We start from the raw sequence: 24,341 nt of genomic DNA, 5'->3' as shown, positions 1-24,341 counted from the left end.
GTTGTGAGACTTAGACAAGAGAATATGAGGATTAGGCCAGAAACTGTGAGGACCTAGTAAGATGCTGGCTCTGGTAGGAGCTCACCCAGTGACAGCTGTCTGCTGTTTTAATATGGCTTTCCATGGAGTATTTCCAGCCTGAAGAAAATTCGTTAATCTTGTGGATTGGAGCATTCAGATTCTCCTGAGTTTGCTTTCTTTGAGTAGATAAGTAAATGTTCTTTTATAAAAAGTGCAGTTAGAACCTGTTGACTGATTATGTGTCTCTAAATATACTGGTAGTTGAATTTCTGATCCTGGAAAATTGAATTTCTTACCCAATAAGCCTTAGGCCACTGGTACCTCCATTATGGTTGCTTCACAAAGTTGAAGCCCCTCGGTTGGAGCTGGCTGCATAACATTTCTCTTGGTATGCTTCTTACTGAACACCTCAACCCAGGACACTTGTCACTTCAGATTTGTGGTTGTTTTTAAAGCAGTCCCAGAAGTTATAATATGACTCTCAGATTGTATTGCAAACCATCTGTGTTGATTCTGATGTACTTTTACTATGAGATACATGCTTAAGTGGGCTTCCCAGGAGGCTCAATAGTAAAGAATCCACCTGCCAGTGCAGGAGATGGAAGATGTGGGTTTGATCCCTGGGTTGAGAAGATCCCCTGGAGTAGGAAATGGCAGCCTGCTCCAGTATTCTTGCCTGGATAGAGAAGCCTGGGGGCTATGGACACCACTGAGCAACTGAGCGCAGTAGACAAGGTGCTTACTAAGTAAGGGAGTGTGAATAGGTTGATAGAATAACAGTTGCAATCTGTTGTAACATGTTTTAACTTCGCAGGTGAGGGTAAGAACTAACAATACTTTATTTAGTCCTGTACAGAACTTATAAAATAGAATTCAAGCTACAAACTCTGCAAATTCTTCTTTTTGGCTCAACCCCTGAAGTATTTGATTTTGGAAGCAACTAAATTCAGTTTCTTCTATTTCTTGTGTAAGTGCAGATTCTGAGAGCAGATATGGCAGATCTTTTTTTTCTTTTTCTTCCAGTTTAAATCCTCTAGTTTTCAGGTTCTGTGTCGGGCAGTTTTGCTCTGAGAGCTATGAGGACATGTGAGGAAACATTGTAAAACAGTAGTATAGCAGAAAGACCAGGAAGGGACAGCTGTGTGTAGGTATGATTATCTAGCCACAGCTACATGCTTGACAAATGAAAAGTGTGAAGCCCAGACCAACTGAGTGATGGGGGCCTTGTCAGAGTCAGGACAGAACTCAGGTTCCTCGGTTTACCAGTGGCCTCGTGGAAAGTGAATCATTAGGGAGAAAACCATTCAGAGCCTCTGTTTATTCTGAATACCTCTCTACGGAGTAGGTCATAATGCAGGGAGGCTTTTATGTTCCTTCATGGTAAAATCACAGTGTGTCCATTGTGTGTCTCTTGTTCTTTTCACAAGCCATTGTTCCATCTGTTTTTATGCTCTCAGACTTTCTTCAGTGTTTGATTGCACATCATAGAAATATTTTTATTATTGTACATCCCTGATCCTGTTTTCCATTTGTGTTTAATTATGCTCTTCTGAATTTCTTCCACTTTTATCTTCTACTCACAAACATAAGAGTGATAAAAGTTTGAGGATGGTTGAAGAGAAGGAAGAACTTGCTATTTGAAACCTCTCAGTCTTGCCACAGTGGGCGAGGATTTAAAGGTGGACACATGAGGGGTACTGTACTAGTGGTCCAGTGGCTAAGACTCCCAGAGCAGAGGCCCGACTTCAGTCCTTGGTCAGGGAACTAGATCCCATTGGTGCCTCAACTAAGACCCAGCACAACCAAACAACAACAAAAAAAGAAATGGACATGTGGGGATGTCATGTCTTGAAGGGTGACTGGAATTAATGCTGATCATGTTTTTGAAAGTTGCTAAGGGTAGATCTTAAAAGTTCTTATCACAAGAGGAAAATTTTTATAACTCTGAGGTAACAGACGTTAACAAAATATATAGTGATCATTTTACATTACATACGTATATCAAATTATCATGTGTACAACCAAAACTAATACAGTATTGTTTGTCCATTATATCTCACTAAAACTGGTGATTGGGGAGTCAATATATTATTTAATAGTATTGTAGTTATCATCCCTAGAACTAATCATTCCCATTTCCCTCTCTGCTAAATATTAAATCTAAAATTGTCTACCTCCCAAAGATCAATTTGTCCTTTAATTCAGCTAATACTTGGGCATTATTCCTCTTCCAGGCCCCTGTTGTAGGCATTTTGGATATGGTGAGAAAAGCAAATGGGGCAGAGAGACCATAAAGAAATAATTGTATAATATGGGAACTGAGGGTGTGTTTTAAGTAGGGTCATTAGGGAAGGACTCTGAAGGGGTAATGTTTGATCAGAAACCTTAAGAAAAAAAATAACCTGGGAAAGAACATTCCTCAGGTAAAGAGAACAACAAGTGAAACAGCCTTGAGGGGGAAGTTGCTGGTGTTATTTGAGGAACAGTAATCATGGTATGAGATGAGGTCGTGGGGGAGCCAGGGACCAAACTATTTGTTTGGGCCTTTACGGGAAGGATTTTGGCTTTTATTCTAGGTGTGATAGGAAATCGTTGGAGGGTTTGAGCAGGGAGTGACACTCTCCACAGAAGAGGAAAACTGTGGTCTTTCTGTTCTGTGCTGCTAACTTCTCAGCGCTTTATACTGTTCAAATCTTTTCTGGTTGTAGATTGTCTACGCTGAAAGGCCTCTCACAGACAACCACAGATCACTGGCGTCTTACGGCTTAAAAGATGGCGATGTTGTGATTTTACGACAGAAGGAGAATGCAGACCCTCGACCTTCGGTGCAGTTCCCAAGTAAGGCAGCTTATAATGATTTCACAGCCCTGGCAAGCATTAGTAGATAGCATAGTTCCAAGTCTTGGATTTGTCTTGGATTCAGACTACAAGGATACAAATCCTGACCGTGCTGCTTGCTTGCTGGGTAACTTTGGACAAGCTAACTTCTCTGAGTCCATTTCCTCATCTATAAGATGGGTGCTGTAATTAAACACAACTCCTAGAGTTGATGGGAGAATAATGCATGTGAAACCTTCAGCACAGCAAGCCCTCTCAGTAAACGTTAGGTTCTGTTTTTATTAGCCATCATTTTATCCCGGGGAAGGACTTGAGAGGCTGCAGGTGCCTGAGCTTCATGGCTGACTTTTGCTGCTTTGTGTTTGGCCGTCAGTGACGGGCCTTTGCTGAGCATTTTACAGTCAGCCAGGCACTTGCACCCGCATTTCATACCATAGCTGTAATAGGAGAAAAGATATCTCTTGACAGTTTCTTACCATTAGCAGATGAAGCTCTGATTTTTAAATATTCATTTCCAAAGTTGCATAGCTAGTAAGTGACAGCACAGGATTTAAAACTTGGTGCTTTCTTCATTACTCTGAGCCTTATGAACATTAAGCAGTTGGACCACCAAGTTCTGTTTTTTCCCCACCAGCTTTGTTAATCATGAAAAAGAAGCTGTTATTTATTTTAGACACTACACCTAGAATCTGTGCATTGCAAATTAGGAAGTTTCCATGTTCTTGAAATAGTGTGCAGAGTTATGTGTATATCTGTGCATTTGATGAGGCGATGGCCCATAACTTACTTCAGATTCTCAAAGTTTAGGTGTCTGGGTGATGAAAGACTCCAGTTTAGAACACAGTGCTTCCATTCAGCCTGAAACTGGAGCTGTGAGAGACCGTCAAGTCCTGTTACTTTCATTTCTGAATTATGTTATTCCCTGGGGGTTACTGTTAAACTTTAGAAAGAGAAGTGATTGAGATACGCCTGTCAGTCAAACCCAAATCTTCCTCTGGTCAATTTGGTGAAATTGTTAGTTTTGGAGATTCACTGTTTTTTGTTTTTCCTGACTGTGCCACAGGATCAAGAGAAGCCGCTAGATGGGGGAGGGGAGGCAGTCTGGTCTATAACGTAGACAGGTTTTTTCAAAATTATTCTGAAGTGAGTGGACTCTCAAGATAACAGAGTTGAGATGAAAATTTCTCAACCCATAAGGAGGACCCACCCAACCATGTATGTTTTGCTCGTTGACCTAGATTAGCTACTGCACAAAGATCATCTTATTCACTTCACTTTTTTCATTGGCTCAGAGTTCATGTGCATGTGTACATACACACACACCCACTGCCCACTGAGGTCTGTTTGACAAAACGTGCCTAGTTGAACCCATGCTAAGAGGCTGAAACTTTACATATGGGTATAAGCATTCCCTTTTTCTAGTTGCAGTCCAAAAGTCTTCAGAACAGCCCCAGACTTGGAACAGGTGCAGTCATCAGATACATTTTAGGGTTGAAGAAATGTGGGTTCACTCAGTCTTAGCCCATCATTCTGGCTACATACTTGGGTTCTGTGTTTATTTGTTTTCTTTTCCCTATTTAATAATACAGCTCTTTTTTTTTTTTCCAATAGCAGCTTTATTGAGATATCATTCACTACCACACAGTTCACTCGTTTAAAGGGTGCAATTCATGATTTTTAGTATATTCAGAATTGTGCATCCATCACTATGATCAGTTTTAGCACATTTTCATCATCTTTACAAAAAACTGTGTACCCATTAGCAGTCATTCCCCATCTGCCCTCACACCTCCTGGCCCTCAGCAACCATCAATCTACTTTCTGTCTCCGTATTTTCCTATTCTGGACATTTCACAAATGGAATCATACAATATGTGGGTCCTTTGGGTAAAGCTCCCTTTTATTTTTCTTTCATTTTAATAAGGTCAGCTCACCCTGGAGTATGGAACCTGGGGTGTGGGCTGTGAACCTGTGAAATCTTTCGGTGTGCTCAGCACTGAGAACCTGTGCGGTTCCTTTTTTTCTTTTTTTCTCTTCTGTGAAATGATTACACCCACTGGCTCCCCAGGGTATGAGAAGAGTTAGCAGTGATGCACAGATGAAAGCATAAATTCAAAGCACTAATATGTGTAGCACATACTTGTAGAAGTTAACATCTAACATTCATTTGATATATATAGTATTCTTTACCCAGGATGTCAGGGTTTTTTGAAGCATATGTCAAAGCAGACTAGGATTTTTCTTAAGAACCACATTCAGATTTATGTGGCTATATTTGAGACTGACTTTGATTTTTTTTTTAAGACATGAGTAAGTAAAAACTTTACTATCCTGGGATATTTTATCAACCCCAAATTTGAGGTGATTACCATTGTCTCCTTATCCCTACCACCTCCCAAACCCCTGTTTTTTTTTCTCTTTCTATTCTTTCCTACCTGTTCAGTCTTGGACTGCAGTCTTTATATTCAAAGTCAGCGTGAGAAAGAACCAAGGAAAGGGCATTCAGAATGTCTGTGGTTACCATCTACTACTAATAGATACCACGTATGTGCAAATTGGCTGCTTCCTTCAAATACTTGTTCTTATGGAGTCATTTGAAGTAAACTTTGAATCAATTCTCCCCAACAGACTTACCCCGAATAGACTTCCGTAGCATAGCTGTGCCTGGCACGTCAAACACCCGGCAGCGCCAGCCACCAGGAGTACAGCAGTCCCACTCAGCTCCTGGAGAGATAGCCTCATCTCCTCAGGGCTTGGACAATCCAGCCTTGCTCCGAGACATGTTGCTGGCCAACCCCCATGAGCTGTCCTTGCTGAAGGAACGCAATCCACCCTTGGCAGACGCTCTGCTCAGTGGAGATCTTGGTAAGCTTATAAAATTGGAAGGCCGTCAAGCTGACCTGAGGCAAGTAGTTTCACAGCAAATGGGGAGAAATTCAGGCGACTGGTCTGTTCAGCCCACTGAGTCACATGACTTGTTGAACATATCAGTTTGTCTGTGAGAGGTAAATTAGTGCTGCTGTCAAAGACTGGTTAGTTGGCAATAGTGACAGAACTTTAAGGGTATCTAGAATTCTGAAACCCCACTCAACCCGTCCCCTTTGTTCCTCTTTTTTTTTCCCCCTGATTATTTTAGCAGCATATAACCCAGGTACAGATCTTTTTAAATTGGAGAATAGGTGATTTACAATATTGCTTTAGTTTCAGGTGTACTGCATAGTGATTCAAGAGATTTTAGTTTGTTTTTGTGGGTTTTTTTGTTTTGTTTTGTTTTTTTGCAAATACTATTTGTAATAGCCAGGTATTGGTATTTCGGTCTATTTTGTTAGACCCTCAGTTAAAGAGAGTACCAGTTGAAATGATTTTAGTTCAAGGAAAACAGGTCCGGTGGCATCAGCCTGTATGGCAGAATGCAACCCCTTTATTCCCATTCACCCCAAATTTAATGATAGTGGGGCTGTCACCAACTGTCCAAAAGTTTATTTGGAGCTGTACTTGAGCCATTCCTGTATTTAACAGAACAGTCATTTTTAGTCATCTTTATGACAGTTTTCTCTGTAGATTTCTCCAGTTTTCCTTATGGGTTTGTGAAACCCTACTGATTAAATTTTAGAACAAACAGACACTTAATGACTCATTCCTCAGTAACCATTTTTAAAGTTTAGGTAATATTTCCCTATAAAGAAATACTTAAATTTTAAGCATACAGTTGATTGAGTTTTGATAAATTAATGTAACCAGCACCCTAGTCAAAATATAGAACATTTCTGTCACCCCTGAAAGCTCCATTATGTTTTCTTCTAAGTCAGTTTCCACCCCTTATTGGCTCCCTTTATTCTTATACTTATCATGGGTCAGTTTTTTCCTAATTTTTATTTTGATATAAATGGAATCATATCTTATGTCCTTCCTTGTGTCAAGCTTCTTTCACTCAACTTGGTGTTTTTTAGATTCATCCATGCTGTGTGTATTAGTTCATATGACCATTATCTTGGTTTCTTTAATTTCTTTTGCAGCATATCTAATTGCCAAAGACCATGATGATGGCACTTTTACATTTATGCGTTTGAATGTACTCACTTCTAAGAAATATCAAATAAAGGTGGTTCTTGTAACATACATCTTATCGCAAGCAGTGTTTTCTCTTTACTGATTTTTCTGCTTAGAATCCATCAGGTAATACAGATAGGCTAACAGTAGTTTGCTTATAATTTACCTGCTTTAAAGCAGAGAGTACGAAACTAGAAGAGGAAAAGAGGGACGGTAATGCTCTATTTTATTTCTAGGTAATAGGATAATAAAGGTGGGAAGAGGGGGGGAGAGGGTCATCTATCTGCCACACTGAGGGTCATTCTCCACTGATTTAAACTGAAAAGTCTCATCTTTGAGATGGTGTTTGCAAATACTTTATTTCTTTACACTAAATTTAGGTAAAAAAGTAATCTTTGCCTCCAAGAATAGAAAGTAAACGTTAATTGCTAATCTTAAATGATTTTTAGCCATCCTTTCTACATCTTTTACAGTTGTATCTTGAGAAATTGTTTGATGTGGAAAAGTACTAATAAAGAAAATATAATGATTCTTAAGATCACCACCACCACCCCCACCCCGTTCTTGCAGAGAGATTTTCTAGGGTCCTGGTGGAGCAGCAACAGGACCGAGCCCGGAGAGAGCAAGAAAGGATTCGTCTCTTTTCTGCGGACCCTTTTGATCTTGAAGCTCAGGCAAAGATAGAAGAAGATATAAGGTAATAACTCCTTCGCCCAAAGAGCAAAATTTAGAGAATCCAGATTTCCCAAACTGCAGGTGATCTTATATTCTTTGGGCATCTGCTTTGAGGTGAATTGCTTACTTTGCATTTATGCAAAACCTACTGAAACAGTAGGTTCAATCTTCTGGTTTATTCTCTCTTCTTCCATTTTCCTTGCATTTTGATTCAACATTACAAAGGTACAGCTACCTAACTTAATGACTTTCTCTTCTAAAATTTTAATAAAGATTCCCTGACTTGGAGACTTTCCTGGAGGTCCTATGGTTAAGACCCAGCACTTCCACCGCAGGGGGCACAGGTTTACTCCCTGGTCAAGGAACTAAGATCTTGCATGCTGCTAAAGCATAAAAATGACTCCCTGACTAACCCACAGCATGTTATTAAGGCAACTCCACGTTGATGCTCTGAGGACTGAGCAGAAGTCCCCAGTTTGGTGAGACTAGTGGGCTGGCTACTCAGGCTCACTGGGCGCTCCTTAAACATAACACACAAGCCCTGATTAATCCAGGACTTGGACATGACTGGATTAGAGAGAACTGTGTAAAAAGAAACCTTACTGTCCTAAATCTGAAACTTCCCCAGTTCTTGTGCTGGCCTCAGCAGGTAAAATGACAGCAGAACTCGTTTCCAGCTCCAGATTCCTGATGCTGTGGTTCTCCTCTGGGGCAACATTAAAGTCATAGGAGAAGCTCTTAAAAATACAGGTGCTTGGGCTTTACTCCCCAGTCTGATGAATCAGAATCTTAAGGTGTGGGACCTAAAAAGGCCCAAGGATGCTAATGCCCACCTTGATCCCCTTCCTGGTCTCAAGCAGGGTGCTGTTCAGTCAGTCCCTTAGAATAAAAGAACAGCTGCTTTCTCCCGTCCCAGATTCAGTTTTTATTGCTAATTGAAGGCCATAGTATGACTAAGAACAGTGTAACTGTAACAGGACTACTCTTAGGGGCCTGATCATCATCTTTGGTTACTTAAAAGAAGCCTAAAAAAAAAACAAACCTGAGTTGGTCATTGTCAGCTAGGAAGTCAAATAAAGGTTTTCTTATTTCTCTGAGTACCTTTGAAACCAAAGAAATGTAAATACGCGAGAATCAGTTAACAGCCCTAAGCCATTCCCTGTGTTCTTGTTTGTATAGGCGTTCCCATTAACTGTATCAGATACTATCAACTATCTCACGAATTAAATCTGTGCAGAGAAATGGCAAGATGTTTGTGTTTTCTGAACTAGACCACATTGCAGTTGTAAAGGAACCTGACATAACTCCTCTCGGGGCAGTTGCATTCAAGCCAGGAAAGTGGGGGTGGGGGCGGAGAGCGAGGAGCATCATAGCCAAGCCATGACACGGAGATGTTGGAGAAGTGCAGTGAGGCACATTCACATGGCTCATGTTTCTTCCCGGGGGGAGGCGAGGAACTGGGACCAAGCATGTCTTCTTTTAAAGGAGAAAACCTTGTGTCCGTGAAGTGACACAGAGCCTAGGGTAGCCAAAGTAACGAGTATAATTTCAGGCTGTTTTTTTGTTGAAACTCACCTTGGTTGGAGTCAATGTAAAGTTAGGAGTGCACAACTAATTTTAGGGGTTTTTTTGTTTGGTTGGTTTTTTAAATTGGAGTATAATTACTTTACAATGTTGCATTAGTTTCCACTGTATAAGGAAGCGAATCAGCTGTATGTATACATATATCCTTCCCTCTTGGACCGCCCTCCCTCCTACCCATCCCTCCTCTCTATGTCACCACAGAGCACTGAGCTGAGCTCCCTGCACTATACAGCAGGTTTCCAGCAGGTTCCCACTAGCTGTATGTTTTACACATGGCATTACACAGATGTCAATCCCAATGTCCCAGTTCCTCCCACCCTCCCTTTCCCCAGCTGTGTCCACATGTTCATTCTCTACATCTGTGTCTCTGTTCTTGCCCTGCAAATAGGTTCATCTGCACCATTTTTCTAAATTTCACATATATGTATTAATAAGACAATAAATTTAGTTATGTGACCTAGGAGAAAAGCTATGTAACTGTATTAAATGCCTATGGCAGTTTAATTTGGTGTGCTACACCAGTGGTTACACAGGGTACATGTACATTGAGGTATATAGTAGCTTTCCTATTTGCCTGACTAAAAAAGTTTACTTTGACTTTCTGAGAAGTTTAATATTTTATTACAGACTGTCTTGTAAAACCGTCAATACAATTAAGTGAGAGTATTATTTCAAAAGGGACAAGCACTGCAGTCTAGAATGTGCATGCATGCTCAGTCACTTAGTCGAGTCTGACTCGTGTGACCACATGGACTATAGCCTGCCAGGCTCCTCTGTTCATGGAATTTCCCAAGCAAGAATACTGGAGCGAGTTGCTGTTTCCTCCTCCAGGGGATCTTCCCGACCCAAGGATCGAACCCTTGTCTCCGGTGGCTCGTGCATTGGCTGGTGTTTTCTTTACCACTGAGCCCCCTGGGAAGCACAGTCAAGAATAGAGGTCAGCAAACTTTTTTCCATGAGGAGACAGATAGTTAGTATTTTAGGCTTTGCAGCCCATGCAGTCTCCTGTCAGGAGCACGCAGTTCTGCCAGTGCAGTATGAAAGGAGCTGTGTATAGTAAGACAGTATGTAAATGAATAGTGTGATTGTGTTCCCACAAAGACAGTAGGCTGGGGACTTGCCTGCTGGTCCAGTGGTTAAGACTTCGCCTTCCCATGCAGGTGTGCAGGTTCAGTCCCTGGTTGGGAAGCTAAGATCCCACATGCCTCAGGGTCAAAAAAACAAAACATAAAACAGAGGAAATGTTGTAGCAAATTCAATTAAAAAAAAAAAAACTTTAAAAATGATCCACATCAAAAAACTTAAAAAAAAAAAAAGAGTTGGGAATGAAGACCTTAGATGTTAGAGTAAGCTGGAACTTCTTCTTATTTGCTTTTCTCATGTTAGAATGCATTCCATTTTTGAAGAAATGTTTTGATGGACTGGGTGAAATATGATTTATACAGCTGTGTATAGTTTTCTAACAGGTAGCCAAGTAGGTAGATGTTTTTGAGCATCTGCCCTTAGCATTGTATGCTAGATGCTTTATACTTCTCAGCAGTCCTACAATAGAAATCATTGTCCTCATTTCACAGATTAGAAACCCAGACTTGGAAATTAAACAGCAGATGCAATTCAAGCAGTTGAAACACCTGTATATTATATTTGTAAACTATTTTTAATGCAATGGATGTAGGAAATGTACCCAGATACCCAGTAAACCCTCAGCTTAAATTGGAACATTGGTAAAATTCTAACCTACAGGATGAAGCAGGTTGTGACCCTTGCTTACCAGTTTATTTTCCTGTTTCTGAACTTGTAAAGGGAACAAAATTGTTTTTACATGAAGGTAATTTGTATGCCTTTAGATTTTCTGCCAATGATGTATCTCACTTCCTCCTACTAGATCACATATTTCAGGGTAAAGCACCAATTGTCATTTCCATGACTGAGCCGCTATAGTTGGAGCATATGATATGTACAAATGTTTTTAATACTGTGACTTTGAAACAGATTTGTCTTCATGGAAACAGTGCAATTAGTATACCTGGTTTTCATTTGTTACAGGCAACAGAACATTGAGGAAAACATGACAATAGCCATGGAAGAGGCTCCGGAAAGTTTTGGCCAAGTAGTGATGCTTTATATTAACTGCAAAGTGAATGGACATCCTGTGAAAGCCTTTGTTGACTCAGGTGCCATCTCTGTCTTTTGTTTCTTTGTCTCTACATCCAGCATTCTGACCTGACGCAAGGAGAAGGGGAGACTGGTGTCTGTATTCCTTTGGATACCTAACTAACAAACCCAAGGGCTTTTGTTTCACTTGCCAATTTTTTCTTTGTAGTAGGTTTCTCTTTAATTATTTCTTAACCAGTTTTGTATTTTGCAATGTCTTCTTTATCTTCTTACCTTCCCGTACTTGGCATCCTGATTTGTAGGATGCCTCTGTAAAATATTGGAGAGTAACTGGGTTTAAAATAAGGAACTATAAGGAAGTGTGTAGAGGTCAAGCAGATATTTGAGCTTAGTCTGTGTGCCAACACTTTACTGTGAGCTGTGAGGAATGTAAGGGTGTATGGGGCATGGCTCTTGCCCTTAAAGAACTTAATAGCCAGGTCAGGAGCGAGGAGTTCCCCACTTGAGGATTCAGATGCTGCCTGTACTAAGTGGCACCTTTCCTCTCAGTAACAACTCGCTGCTTTTTAGTAAGACCACACAGAGCAGCACCGTGTGTGTGTCAGGTGGTCTTCTGCCCTCATTCCCGGTATCTCACTTGAGGCTGTGAGTTAGGGTATGTTCCTAGCATAGTAAAAACCCCTGCTCACGTAGGTTTTCCTCCGCTTGTTCATCCACAAAATACCTGAACCCGTGCTAGCAGGTGTATACCTTCCTGGGAGGAGTGAATCTGCTGATTATTCAATTTTTAAAATGTTTATGAAGTGCTGAGTGCTTGGGGGTAAGACCGGAGATTCATAGGCCTCCTATGAGTGAGAGGCAAATTCCTAAGAGGCCATGAGATAACACTTGGCATTTATTGAGCCCCTACGATGTGCGAAGCACCATGCTGGGTGCTTAATGTATATCATCTTCCATTTTGTTTAATCCTCTTATTACGCCTATGAACTATGTTCTGCTACCTCTATTTTACAGATGAGGAAACTTGTAGACATAGACAGGCGAAGCCAGTCTTCCAGGTGTACACAGTTCATGAGTAGTAGGCTTTGGGTAACACCCCAGATCTACCTGAAGCCAGAACTCTAAACCACTGTGTAAAAATTGAGTGCATCTTGGATGAACATAAAGACCACATTCTCACTCTGACTGGGGTGCTCAGGTGTTGACTTGAGCCTTGAGAAAAGGCAGGAGAGTGGTGCAAGGGGCCCTTGTCATTTTGGGTTTGCAGACTTTACATCAGTAACTAGCTTTTGTGGAGTGAGGAAGGAAGAAAAAAAAAGAATAGCCTTCCTAAAATCCCTTTTCCTTCATTATTTCTGGACCTTTGTGATGCTAACATTCCTCGAATGCCAAAGAACTTTTAAGTGCCCATAAAGTGTAAGTTATCTTGAGTAATATGAACAGAAAGTGTTGGAATTGAGTAAGAGGAGAGATCACTGGGAAAGGACAGTCAGCTGGGAAGGTGGGTCTTGAGCTGGGCCTTAAAGCATGAGTGGGATTCAAAGGAAGTGAAAGGAGAGGAGAGGGTACTGTACAGGAGGGTCAGAGTAAGTAAGAGGCAAAGGAGACACATTCCTCCTGGTAACATGGAAGCTTTAGGAGTCAGGATGTAAGGCTGGTGTCTGAATCTGTCCAGGCTGCTGTGACAGATACTGTAGACTGGGTGGCTTGTAAACAATACCGATTTATATCTCAATTCTGGAGGCTGAGAGGTTTGGCTGGCAGATATCGTGCCTAATTCCTAGTTCATAGATGACCAACTTCTCCCTGTGTCCTCACATGGTGGAAGGGGATGAGGGAGCTCTCTGGGGGCTCCTTTATAAAGGCACTAAATCCCATTAATGAGGACTCCACACGCATGACCTAATCACCTCCCAAAGCCCCACTTTCTAATATGGTCACATTGGGATTAGGTTTTAACATGAGTTTTGGAAGAACGCATTCAGTCTGTAGCAGCTTGAAATAATTGGACCAGGGTAAGGTGGGATCTAAGGCTGTGGTGATGTGGTTTAAAGCTGATGTTTTAAAGATCTTTGATCTTTGAGCAGATGAATAAGTGATCTGAAGGAGGTAGTATTTTAAGAAGATTGAAGGAAGTGACAGTTCTGGAGTATTCTATAGCCCTCAGGATCAGAACTATTTCCTTGCTTTAAATTACACCCTCACAGAGTGATTTGGAAACCAGAGAAATTGTCCACTAGCTAGAGGGCTAGAGTGTGAGCTAGGGTGATGGCTATGGTTAGAAGCAGAAAGGTCAGAATTGCCCAGAATTTGTTAACAGTTTGTAACTCTCAGTTTGAGAGTGGGGAGAAGACTGGAAGAAGACGGGTTGGAAGTGAACAGTGCCTGCATTTTATGGTCATGAGAAAAAGAATTCCATTGGAAAGGAGAGAAATCCAAAGAGAGAATTATTTGGAGAGAAAGAGTATTATACCTAGTGGTTTTGTGAAAGACAGGTCCACCACTCAGGGAGGTGGAACCAGGTTCTCTGGGAGAGATTAGGACTCTAGAGAAAGATGAGAGAAGTGTCTGTGTTCTGCTCAGGCTGACTCCAGCCTCCAGCTGTGTGGGTGAGTGTATAGCCAGGAGAGAAGAGAAAAGGCCTCAGTGGCCTCTTCCTCGTGGGAAAGAGGGTCTAATTGTTGGAGCAGAGAATGGAGACTTGATGAGAGATTACATGATTTATTTTTTAACTGGTCAATTAGAGTGTCCCAGAGTTTGAAATAAAAATAACTTGGTAAGATGTTTAGAGATACTCAGTGAAAACTGATCCAAGCAGCCAGTGCTTGAGTGTTTCCATCTGTAGACATAGTCTGACTTTTTGGAAATCCTTTCCAAGTAGTTTTTGGTTTCTATTTTTAAAGTTTAAAAATGTCATATAATTATTATATTTAAACAATACTATTTCCCTCAACAGCAAGTTTCCACACCATGTTTCAGATGACAGTGTGAAACTGAAAGTTGAACTAAGTGTGGCACGAAGCCTGCTAGGTAGGAAGAATTTCATACTGACAGAAGCCTGGGAGTAGACTTGCTTTCTGCCCTCTTCTTAGTGCTGCACTTTTTCATCTTCCCACACATGAGGGTTTGGTTCTCCCCCTCTTCCAGGTGCCCAGATGACTATTATGAGCCAAGCTTGTGCAGAAAGGTGTAACATAATGAGGCTGGTAGACCGCCGATGGGCAGGAATCGCGAAAGGAGTGGGCACTCAGAAGATCATTGGAAGGGTACATCTAGGTGAGTGAGGGGTGCTGGGGGTCTTCATAGAGTGGTAGACTGTAAAAGTTCCTTTTGGACAGGGGCATCCGATCCAGCACACCTAATCCTTAGAAATTTTAAATCCTGTTTGTTATCTGAATTATACATGTAACATAAGTTCAGCTGGTTACAAAAAAGAAAACACTAGTCCCCTATGTACTTCTTTTATTTACTACTCTTCAGAGATAATCCCTTTCCACTGTTTTCGTTGATTTCTTTTGGTGCTTACCTCCATGTTTCTAAATAACATGATTTCAACTGACATGACTATGCAAGTACCATTCAGAGCTAAGCCATTTAATTGAAAAAGATTGTTTCTCCTTTCATGTCTAGTGTATTTTCTCAGAATTAGTAGTTGTGCTGCCTGTGTGTGTGCGTCATTGGTTTTTTTATGTGTTACTCATCCCTATACACTGATTTGTGTGTACATCTCCTTTATACATGTCATCCTATTGAAGAGGTTTCTTACAACCTAGACTGGTGGTTCAGGGCTGTTTCATAGCTGCTGTTTTGGAATCTGGGTCCTGAAGGGTACCTTTTGCTTCAGTCTTAATGCTGGATAATATGGATCCCATACTTTTTTCTTTGTGGCACACCTCAGTTTATTAAAGTACATCTTCCAGTAACTTCCTGAGAAAAAGTGCACAGGAATAAAGTGGGTCCTTAAATATCTTTCTCTACATTCTACCAGGCTAAGTTGGAAATCACTTTGCTTCATGATTTTTATCAGTGTTGCTTTGGAGAAGCTGGCTGCTATTCTAACTCTTGATCATTTACATGTGAGATTTCTCTTCCCTTTCTGAAGCTTATAGATCTTCTCTTTGACCTCAGTGTTTTAAAATTTCACAATCATGTACTTGGGTGTAGATCTCTCTTCATGTACTGTGCTAGATAACCTTTCAGTCTGGAAAAATGGTTCTGATAATGATTTCCTCCCCTCTGGGATGTCTGATAGTCAAGTAGAATAATCTACTATCATGGACTTGGCCTTTAGTTTTATTTTCTTTCATTGTGTTCGGGGAAAGAAAACAAGATTTCTTCAACTTTGCCTTCTAACCTTTATGTTTGGTATGGTTTTCTTTCATGTTAGATGGTTTTTTCAAATCTCTGGTGATCCTTGGCATCTGCTCATATTGAATGAGACACCAGAAGGCTGTTTGGAAGATTAGTTGGGTGGGCAGCCCTGGTGATTGTGGGTAATCTGTAAGTTGGGATGGAGAAAAAGGCTAGTCTCAGTAAGCTCCCACTTAACCCGCCCCCTCCCCACCCACCTCAGTTTCCAGTTTGGTGCTTGTTGTATGCCCACCTCTATTACAAGAGCCTCTGGTTCACCCTCTTAAGAAAATAAACCTCCAGTCCACTATTGAGGGGAGGTGAGTAGTCACCTGGCTGAGCAGAGTGTGGGGGGTGGGGGAGGCCAAGGTCTATCTGGACTGTCAGCCGGTGCTCCTGCTTGGGGCTCACTCCACCCCTGTTGGCAGAGGGATTTGTTTCAACCAGCTTATCAGCTTCTTGAGAGTTCTGTGATGTTAGAAAGGGTTGCTTCTTAGTTTCTTACTGTCATCTGCTTTCTAGTTCCAAAATTGTGTTTCAGTCGTCTCTCCCATTATTTTTGGCTTAAGTGATTTGTGCCTTTAAAAAGAAAAAAAAAATGACTTTTTATTGTGGCTTTTTTTAGGAGTAAATTGAGTTAAGTAAGTTGTGTTCAGTCCTTTGTCTTTAATCAGAGTTATTCTTTTTTTGTTGTTTATTTCTTTTCGTTATCCATGTAAATGCTCATTATAGAGAATTTCAAAGCATAGATGTGAAAAGAAGTGAAAATTCTTTTAGGTGAGACTCAGTAGGAGCATCCAGACATAACCCTTTCAGGTATCTTATTCTTGTAAAAGGTGGTCATGTAATATGTAAAATTTTATACTTCCTTTTTAGAAAAAGTAGCATTTCCCAAATGCCAGTATAAATTTCATAAGTATCATTTAAATAAATGCATAGCATTCTGTTGTATGGGTTTAGTGGTCAATCTTTGGAGTATATTTTTCCCCTAATATTTTGTCATCATAACATGTACGTGCATTTATGTTTAGTTTTGATCCCCCCCGACCCCCTCAGTGAAAGGGGGTTAAGATTCCCCTCAATGAAACTACTAAATTCAAGATTGTGAATACCTTTTAAGGCTCTTGATATCGTTAAATGTTACCAATTTACTGGTTTCTCCAGCACTGATTGAATATTCATCTTAATATCTTTATACAATCAAGTATTATTAGTTTTTGTAGATAAACAACTGATTTTTCATTTTAACTGTAAGTATACCTTTCTTTCATTGCAAGTGATGGTTTTTCTACCCTTTTTCCTCTTCATATTTCTCTTTCATTTTTCCTATTTTAATACATTTGTCTGATAGTCTCCATGTTTTCTATTATTGATTTCTGTAGAATAAGGATAGTTTAATACCTTATTCTTCTATACTTTCTTACACACAGTAGGACTAAAATTGGGGAAGAATACCACAAACCAGTTGCTTCAGAGCCTGAATTCTTACTGTTTTTATGGTTTTTAGTGAGAAGATAATAGGGGACAAAATAAGTACCAGTCCCTTGTGTCCTTTTGGTTGGAGGACTTGTACCATTTTGCAACTTTGGCCATGATAGGTGTCAAGAAAACCTTATAACAATAAGGAGGTCTAAATAAAGGAAAGAGACAACATAGACAGGAAGGTTCAATGTGTTGAAGGTGCTACTTTTCCCACATTTGTCAACAGAAACATTGTAATACATTCAAAACTCCAATAAATTGTTCTTTTGTGTGTGTGTGTGTGTGACTTGATGTGTTAATTTAAAATTTTATGTAGGCCCTTTGTGGCAGGAGTAGTCAAGATACACTGGAATAATTTCCTCTACTAGATATCATTATTATATCTAGTATTATTATTTAACTTATATGTGGAGTACATCATATGAAATGCTGGGCTGGATGAAGCACAAGCTGGAATCCAGATTCCCTGGAGAAATGCCAATAATTTTAGTCATATATGCAAATGATACAATCCTAATGTTAGAAAACGAAGTGGAACTAAAGAGCCTCTTGACGAAAGTGAAAGAGGAGTGTGAAAAGGCTGGCTTAAAGCTCAACATTCAAAAAAAGAAGATCATGGCATCTGGTCCCATCACTTCATGGCAAATAGATGGGGAGACAATAAGAGACTTTATTTTCTTGGGCTCCAAAATCACTGCAGATGGTGACTGCAGCCTTGAAATTAAAAGACACTTGCTCCTTGGAAGAAAAACTGTGACAAACCTAGACAGCATATTAAAAAGGAGAGAGATTACTTTGCTGACAAAGGTCCATCTAGTCAAATCTGTGGTTTTTCTAGTAGTCATGTATGGATGTGAGAGTTGGACCATAAAGAAGGCTGAGCACCGAAGAATTGTTACTTTTGAATTGTGGTATTGGAGAAGACTCTGGAGAGTCCCTTGGACTGCAAGGAGATCCAACCAGTCAACCCTACAGGAAATCAATCCTGAATATTCATTGGAAGGACTGAAGCTGGAGCTCCAATACTCTGGCATTCAATACTCTCACCTGACGTGAAGAGCTGACTCATTAGAAAAGACCCTGATGCTGGGAAAGATTGAAGGCAGGAGAAGGGGACAACAGAGGATGAGATGGTTGGATGGCATCACCGACATGATGGACATGAGTTTGAGTAAGTTCCAGGAGATAGTGAAGGACAGGGAAGCCTGGCATGTTCCAGTCATGGGGTCGCAAAGAGTCGGACATGACCGAGCGACTGAACGAACAGCTAGGTATCAAGACCGAAAGACTAGAACAGGAATAGACCCATGCTTATGTGAACCTTGATAAATGACAGGAAATCTTATGGAGCGGTGGGGAGGTGTCGGGAAATGTGCTCCGAGAATTGGGGATCTGTATGGAAAAAGGGACAATTGACAATTGGACCGTGTCTCACATAACACACAAAAGTCAACTCAAGGTTGGCTAAAGGCCTAGTTGTGTGAGGCAACATCAGAGTTTTTAGAGGAAAATATAGGGGAATGTTTTATGTAGGGAAGGGTTTCTTTAAAAGATAAGGAAATTATTTGATAAATATAGCCAATTAAGATTAAGAACTTTTCATCAAACGCAAAGAAAGTGAACAAACTAGGAAAGAACTTAGTAACATATATAACTAATAAAAGATTCTGTTTAGAATTATGCATATTCTGTGTGTCTGTATATCCTCCAACTCAGTGAGACTGGTATATAAAAAATTACAGAAACATTGGAACAAGCACTTTAAGAGGAAACTCAAATGGTTAGTAAGTGTGTAAAAATTGCTTTATCTCATTAGTCAGGGAAATAGAGAATTACTTGGCATATTTTAGATCAAATAATACTGAGTGTTGGGAGAAGGTGGAGTGGTGGCACCTTTTCAAAAACCACTGGAAACATTTTGGAAAATAATTCAGTATCAAGTAGAGCTGAGCCTAATATATCCCCTAAAATCCTTTATGTTTTTAGAGTATACCATTGAGACGCTCATGGCATGCCAGGAGACAAGCACAAGAATACTTAGATTAGCATTGCTTACAGCAGCAGAAACTGGAAGCAGCCTGGCAATTCCATAGCACCAAAATGGATAAATCAGTGGTAGTGTCTTAGACATTACAGTGCTTTCTCTTGCTTACTCTTACTTACTCTTAGAGGTGGGGTAAGTGAAAGAAATATAGTCACATGCATCCACAGGAATAAAATATCTCAAAATATCTTGAGAAGAAGCAAGTCATAGTTTAAAACCACAAAACTAACCAAAATGTTGCTTAGACATCATACAAAATAGAACTATTAAAAAGAAAAAGCAGTGAATGTTTAGCATAAAAACCAGAATAGTTGGAGGAGGAAAAGAATAGGCTGTGAACTTCTTAGTTTTCTGCTTCTCAACCTGGGAAATAGATGCATGGGTATTTGTTTTATTATGCTTTATACTCTATATCTGTGTGTATGTATGTATCTCGCATACTTTTCTGTTCATAAGATATGTGTATACATATCTTAAATGTGTACACATATCTTAGTTGCTCAATTGTGTTCAACTCTGTGACTCCCTGGACTGTAGCCCATCAGGCTCTTCTGTCTATGGAATTTTCCAGGCAAGAATACTGGAGTGGGTTGTCATTTCCTCCTCCAGGGGATCTTCCCAACTTAGGGATAGAACCCACATCTCTTGCAGTGACAGAGTGATTCTTTACTACTGAGCCACCTGGGTTTCCCAAGATACAGTTAATGGCAAAGTAATTTTCTTAAAAGATCTTATATATAAAATATGAGGAGTAATTGAGGAATGGAGGCAATGCAGGAGACTTCAGGCAAAGAAACTTGATTATAACAAGCAGTAATAAAAATTGGAGGAATTTGTCATGGTCTTTTTTCTTTTTAAAGATAGATTTATTGATTGATTATGGCTGCCCTAGGTCTTCGTTGCTGTTTGCAGGCTTTCTCTAGCTGCGGCAAGTGGGGGCTACTCTCTAGTTGTGGTCCACAGGCTTCTCACGGCAGTGGTTTCTCTTGTTGTGGAGCACAGGCTCAAGGCCTGCAGGCTTCAGTAGTTACAGCTCTTTTTTTCCTTTAAAAATTTTTTTCTAACTTTAAACTTTTTATTTTGTATTGAGGTATAGCCAATTAACAATGTTGTGGTAGTTTCAGGTGAACAGCGAAGGAACTCAGCCGTTCATATACATGTATCCACTCTCCCCCAAACCTGCCTCCCATCCAGGTTGGCACATAACATTTGAATGGAGTTCCATGTGCTGTACAATAGGTCCTTGTTGATTACTGATTTTGAATATAGCAGTGTGTACATGACCTTACCAAACTCCCTGACTATCCCTCCCAGCAACCATGAGGTTGTTTTCTAAGTCTGTCAGTCTCTTTCTGTTTGTAAGTTTATTTGTATCATTTCTTTTTAGATTCCACATGTAAGAAATGTCATAGAGTATTTCTCCTTCTCTGTCTGACTTACTTCACTCAGTAGACTCTCTAGGTCCATCCATGTTGCTGCAAATGGCATTATTTCATTCTTTTTAATAACTTGAGTAATATTCTATTTTATATATGTACTACATCTTCTTTATCCATCTTTTTTTAAATTCTTAATGCCAGCTTTCCTCACCAGGTGAGCATGTATCCTAAAGGTATCACATATCAAGCCAGGTTTTGTGAGTATTGTTTCTGCCCAATCCACTTTATGAGCTGATGCCTTCACTGTTTTTTAACCGGATTATTTGTCTTACTGAATTTTCATACTTTACTCACTTGTTTGAGTGCTTTGGCTTGGCTTTGACTGACTGCGGGAAGAGAAGCACAGAATGATAGATACATTTCTAAACTTTGCCTTGAAAAAATGATAACCTTTTCCTTTCTTCATGTGCTTTAGCTCAGGTTCAAATTGAAGGTGATTTCCTGGCGTGTTCCTTCTCCATACTTGAGGAACAGCCGATGGACATGCTTCTGGGACTGGATATGCTGAAACGGCATCAGGTAATTAAGAGTTTCACTTTGTTTTCACATTGGCTTTTTGTGACTTACATGGTTATTACTGCATATTCCCTTGGTTGTGTATACTGAAAAACTAAGAAGCATGACTTCAAACCTGGAAAGATCCTTAATTGATGATATTGTCATACATAGTTTGAAATTACATATCAGTAGAAATGGAATCTTTTTGTGAAATCTTTCTGAATCTATTGAATCCTACCATCTGTTTTGAGACTATAGTGGACAGTTTGGTTCTCTTGTGTAAGTTTTAGTTTCTGAGTTGTTCAGAGTTGCTAAGTCATGTCCAACTCTTTGCAACCACATGGACTCAACACTCCAGGCTCCTCTGTCCTCCACTACCTCCCAGAGTTTGCTCAAATTCATGTCCATTGAGTCAGTAATGCTATCTAATCATCTCATCTTCAGTCACCCGTTTCTCCTTTTGCCTTCAGTCTTCCCCAGTATCACTGGAGGAGGAAATGGCAAACCACTCCAAGTTTCTTGCCACAAGAACCCTGTAAACAGCATGAAAAGGCAAAAAGTTTCTGAGTAGAACTCGAATAATTTTTTGATGGATTTGTAGGGCTATGAACATAATACACAATGATGATTTTACTGTGAGTTTAAGTTTAGTAAATCCTTAGTAGTTGAAAACAGTACTTGGGAAGAAAAGTATCGAGATTAAGGGAAAAGATTACATAAGATGTTGGAAATGGAAATGTTTGTTTAATACAGGAAGAATAATTTATAAATGTGTTAATTTGCAGTGGTTTTTATATTTCTACTCTGAAGCCTAATAATGTGTTGAAACAAACTCATTGAAGAAGGAATTAGTGTGCTCTTGGACAGTAAAAATTCACACAAGGTTTCATATCTTGTCAATATTTTTATGTCACTAATGTTTTTTAAGTTTTTTATTGCAGTGTAGTTGATTTACAGTGTGTTAGTTTCTGCTGTACAGCAAAGTGAGTCAGTTATACATACATCCATTCTTTTTTTATATAGGTTATTATGTAGGGTCCTATCTAGGGCTTCCCTGGTGACTCAGAGGTTAAAGTATCTGCCTGCAATGCGGGAGACCTGGGTTCGATCCCTGGGTTGGGAAGATCCCCTGGAGAAGGTAATGGCAACCCACTCCAGTATTCTTGCCTGGAAAATCCCATGGACAGAGGAGCCTGGTGGGCTTTACTCCACGGGGTAGCAGAGTCGGACGCGACTGAGCGACTTCACATACAGGTTATTACAGAGTATGACTAGAGTTCCCTGTGCTACACAGTAGGTTCTTCTTAGTTATCTGTTACATATACTGTAGTGTGTAATGTCAATTCCAGTCTCCCAATTCATCCCTCCCCCTTTTCTCCCTTGTTTTCTATGTCTGTGACTAAGTTTCTATTTTATAAATAGGTTCATTTGTACCATATTTTTAGATTCCACATATACAGAATATCATATATTGTCTTTGTCTGATTTACTTCACTCAGTATGATGGTTCCTAGGTCCATCCATGTTGCTGTAAATGGCATTGTTTCATTCTTTTTTATGGCTGAGTAATATAAAAATAAGAATGCTTCACAAATTTGCATGTCATCCTTGCTCAGGCAATACTAATTTTCCCTATATCATTCCAGTTTTAGTATATGTGCTGCTAAAGTAGCACGCTAATTTTCTTTTCTAAATGTTTAATATTAAATTCCCACTAAAATATATTGCAGAATAATCAAGCTGCAGAATTTTAAGTTGAAGGAATGAGTGAATTCATATATAAATAAAATCCAGTTAAATCTATTCTATTTTCATTGCTAATCTTTCCCTTTTTGTTTATTTTTATTTTATTATTTTTTTTAACTTCCCCTATTTTTAAGTCATGATATAGATTAGCAGTCCCAGCTTTACAGATTCAAAACATATGTGTGTAACTGTCCTATATTAAGTAATTGTAAAAATATACTGAAAAGGAGGCTAGCATAAATATGAAATGCAGAATATTTTTTATAGTGCTTGCCTTGTCATCCATATATGACTTTTGAGACCATTGGTATAGACTTTAAATAGAAGCTGTACTTTTTACACTAAGCAAAAAGCAAAAGTGTGCAACTGTAAAACTGAGACATACCATTTATATAGTTGTATATTTTTTTTTAAAAAGTCATTTATGTGTTTCTAAAAGGTGTGGCTGTGGATTATGCCTGGTAGTTTTCCAAATTTTTTGCAGTGAACAGATGCCACATTTAAATTCAGATGTGAACCATTTCTGTATTTGACAAATAAGTGTGAAGTATATCCAGTAGAGATTATTCTGCTATACAATTTAAATATTTTTAAAAATTCTAAATTAACAGTGTCACATAGATTAAGTAAAATCGGTTTTGTTTTGTTTTTTTGTTTTGAGTCATATCTGTCAGTGTTGTTCTTTATGAATGAAGTTATGAAGTTCAGGGTCATAATTTTCCTGCGTCATGTTTTTTCTGCTATCATCTGTATTTGATTTCTTCTTTCTAAGTGTTCCATTGACCTCAAGAAGAACGTACTCGTGATCGGCACCACAGGCTCAAAGACCACCTTCCTTCCCGAGGGGGAGTTACCAGAGTGTGCCCGATTGGCATATGGGGCCGGGCGAGATGAAGTACGGCCAGAGGAGATTGCAGACCAAGAACTGGCAGAAGCCCTTCAAAAATCCGTAGAGGATGCAGGTATTTGGAACAGCCGAGCTCGCGAGTAATACTCTAGTTACTGGTGGGTGAGCCAGGGAAGTTCGGGCTTCAAAGGGGAATAAGGACCAATTCATAATCCATCTCATCATCCTGTTGTAGGTGTTTTCTTGTCTTCTTACTGCCTCCTCACATCTCCATGTACAATATAGAAAAGCTCCCGTGTTTCAGTAGACTCAGAAGCAGCTGTCCATTGGTGTGTGCAGGATACACTGGGGAGTTCTTTGCTTTGGCACATTTTGGTGGGACTCATAAAGAATCTTTCTTGTCTTTTTTTTTTCCCTGAAGAAAATTATAACAGTAAGCAGACACTTCCTTTTGAGTTGAACATTTCCTGGAAATTTTCTTTTTCACTTCTTAGGCCCATTTACTTTGGAGGATGACATTGTGTCTGTAACCGAGCAACCCTAACTTTAACATCTACTGAAAGTACTTCCACCTAAGGCTTCCTCCTCCACCACCTGAGTCTCAGTTGTTGTAGCTTCTTTAAAGAACAAGCCAAGTTTTCTGGGGTAAAAA

General features: G+C 39.7%; 1 protein-coding gene and 1 non-coding gene across 4 annotated transcripts in view; one reads left to right on the top strand and one right to left on the bottom strand.

Annotated features, from left to right (window-relative positions):
• The window catches only part of DDI2 (DNA damage inducible 1 homolog 2), a 42,194-nt gene that overhangs the window by 5,596 nt on the left and 12,257 nt on the right, over nucleotides 1-24,341 (top strand). For 2 of the 3 annotated variants that reach the window (XM_043922962.1, XM_043922964.1), the window contains exons 2-8: nucleotides 2,730-2,859; nucleotides 5,488-5,724; nucleotides 7,480-7,606; nucleotides 11,215-11,342; nucleotides 14,431-14,559; nucleotides 21,014-21,117; nucleotides 23,615-23,804. In XM_043922962.1, coding sequence (XP_043778897.1) covers nucleotides 2,730-2,859; nucleotides 5,488-5,724; nucleotides 7,480-7,606; nucleotides 11,215-11,342; nucleotides 14,431-14,559; nucleotides 21,014-21,117; nucleotides 23,615-23,804 — 1,045 coding nt within the window. Of the gene's footprint in view, nucleotides 1-2,729; nucleotides 2,860-5,487; nucleotides 5,725-7,479; nucleotides 7,607-11,214; nucleotides 11,343-14,430; nucleotides 14,560-21,013; nucleotides 21,118-23,614; nucleotides 23,805-24,341 lie in introns of those variants that run through there. The other variant, XM_043922963.1, reaches the window with a different exon arrangement.
• LOC122708365 lies at nucleotides 22,668-22,771 on the bottom strand. The gene has a single exon (XR_006345150.1). It is a non-coding gene; the product is annotated as a U6 spliceosomal RNA (small nuclear RNA).

Source organism: Cervus elaphus, chromosome 14 (genome assembly GCF_910594005.1).
Source record: "Cervus elaphus chromosome 14, mCerEla1.1, whole genome shotgun sequence".
Classification (NCBI taxonomy): domain Eukaryota; kingdom Metazoa; phylum Chordata; class Mammalia; order Artiodactyla; family Cervidae; genus Cervus; species Cervus elaphus.
Note: the sequence above shows the minus strand (reverse complement) of the source record. Positions and strands in the feature narration are given on the sequence as shown.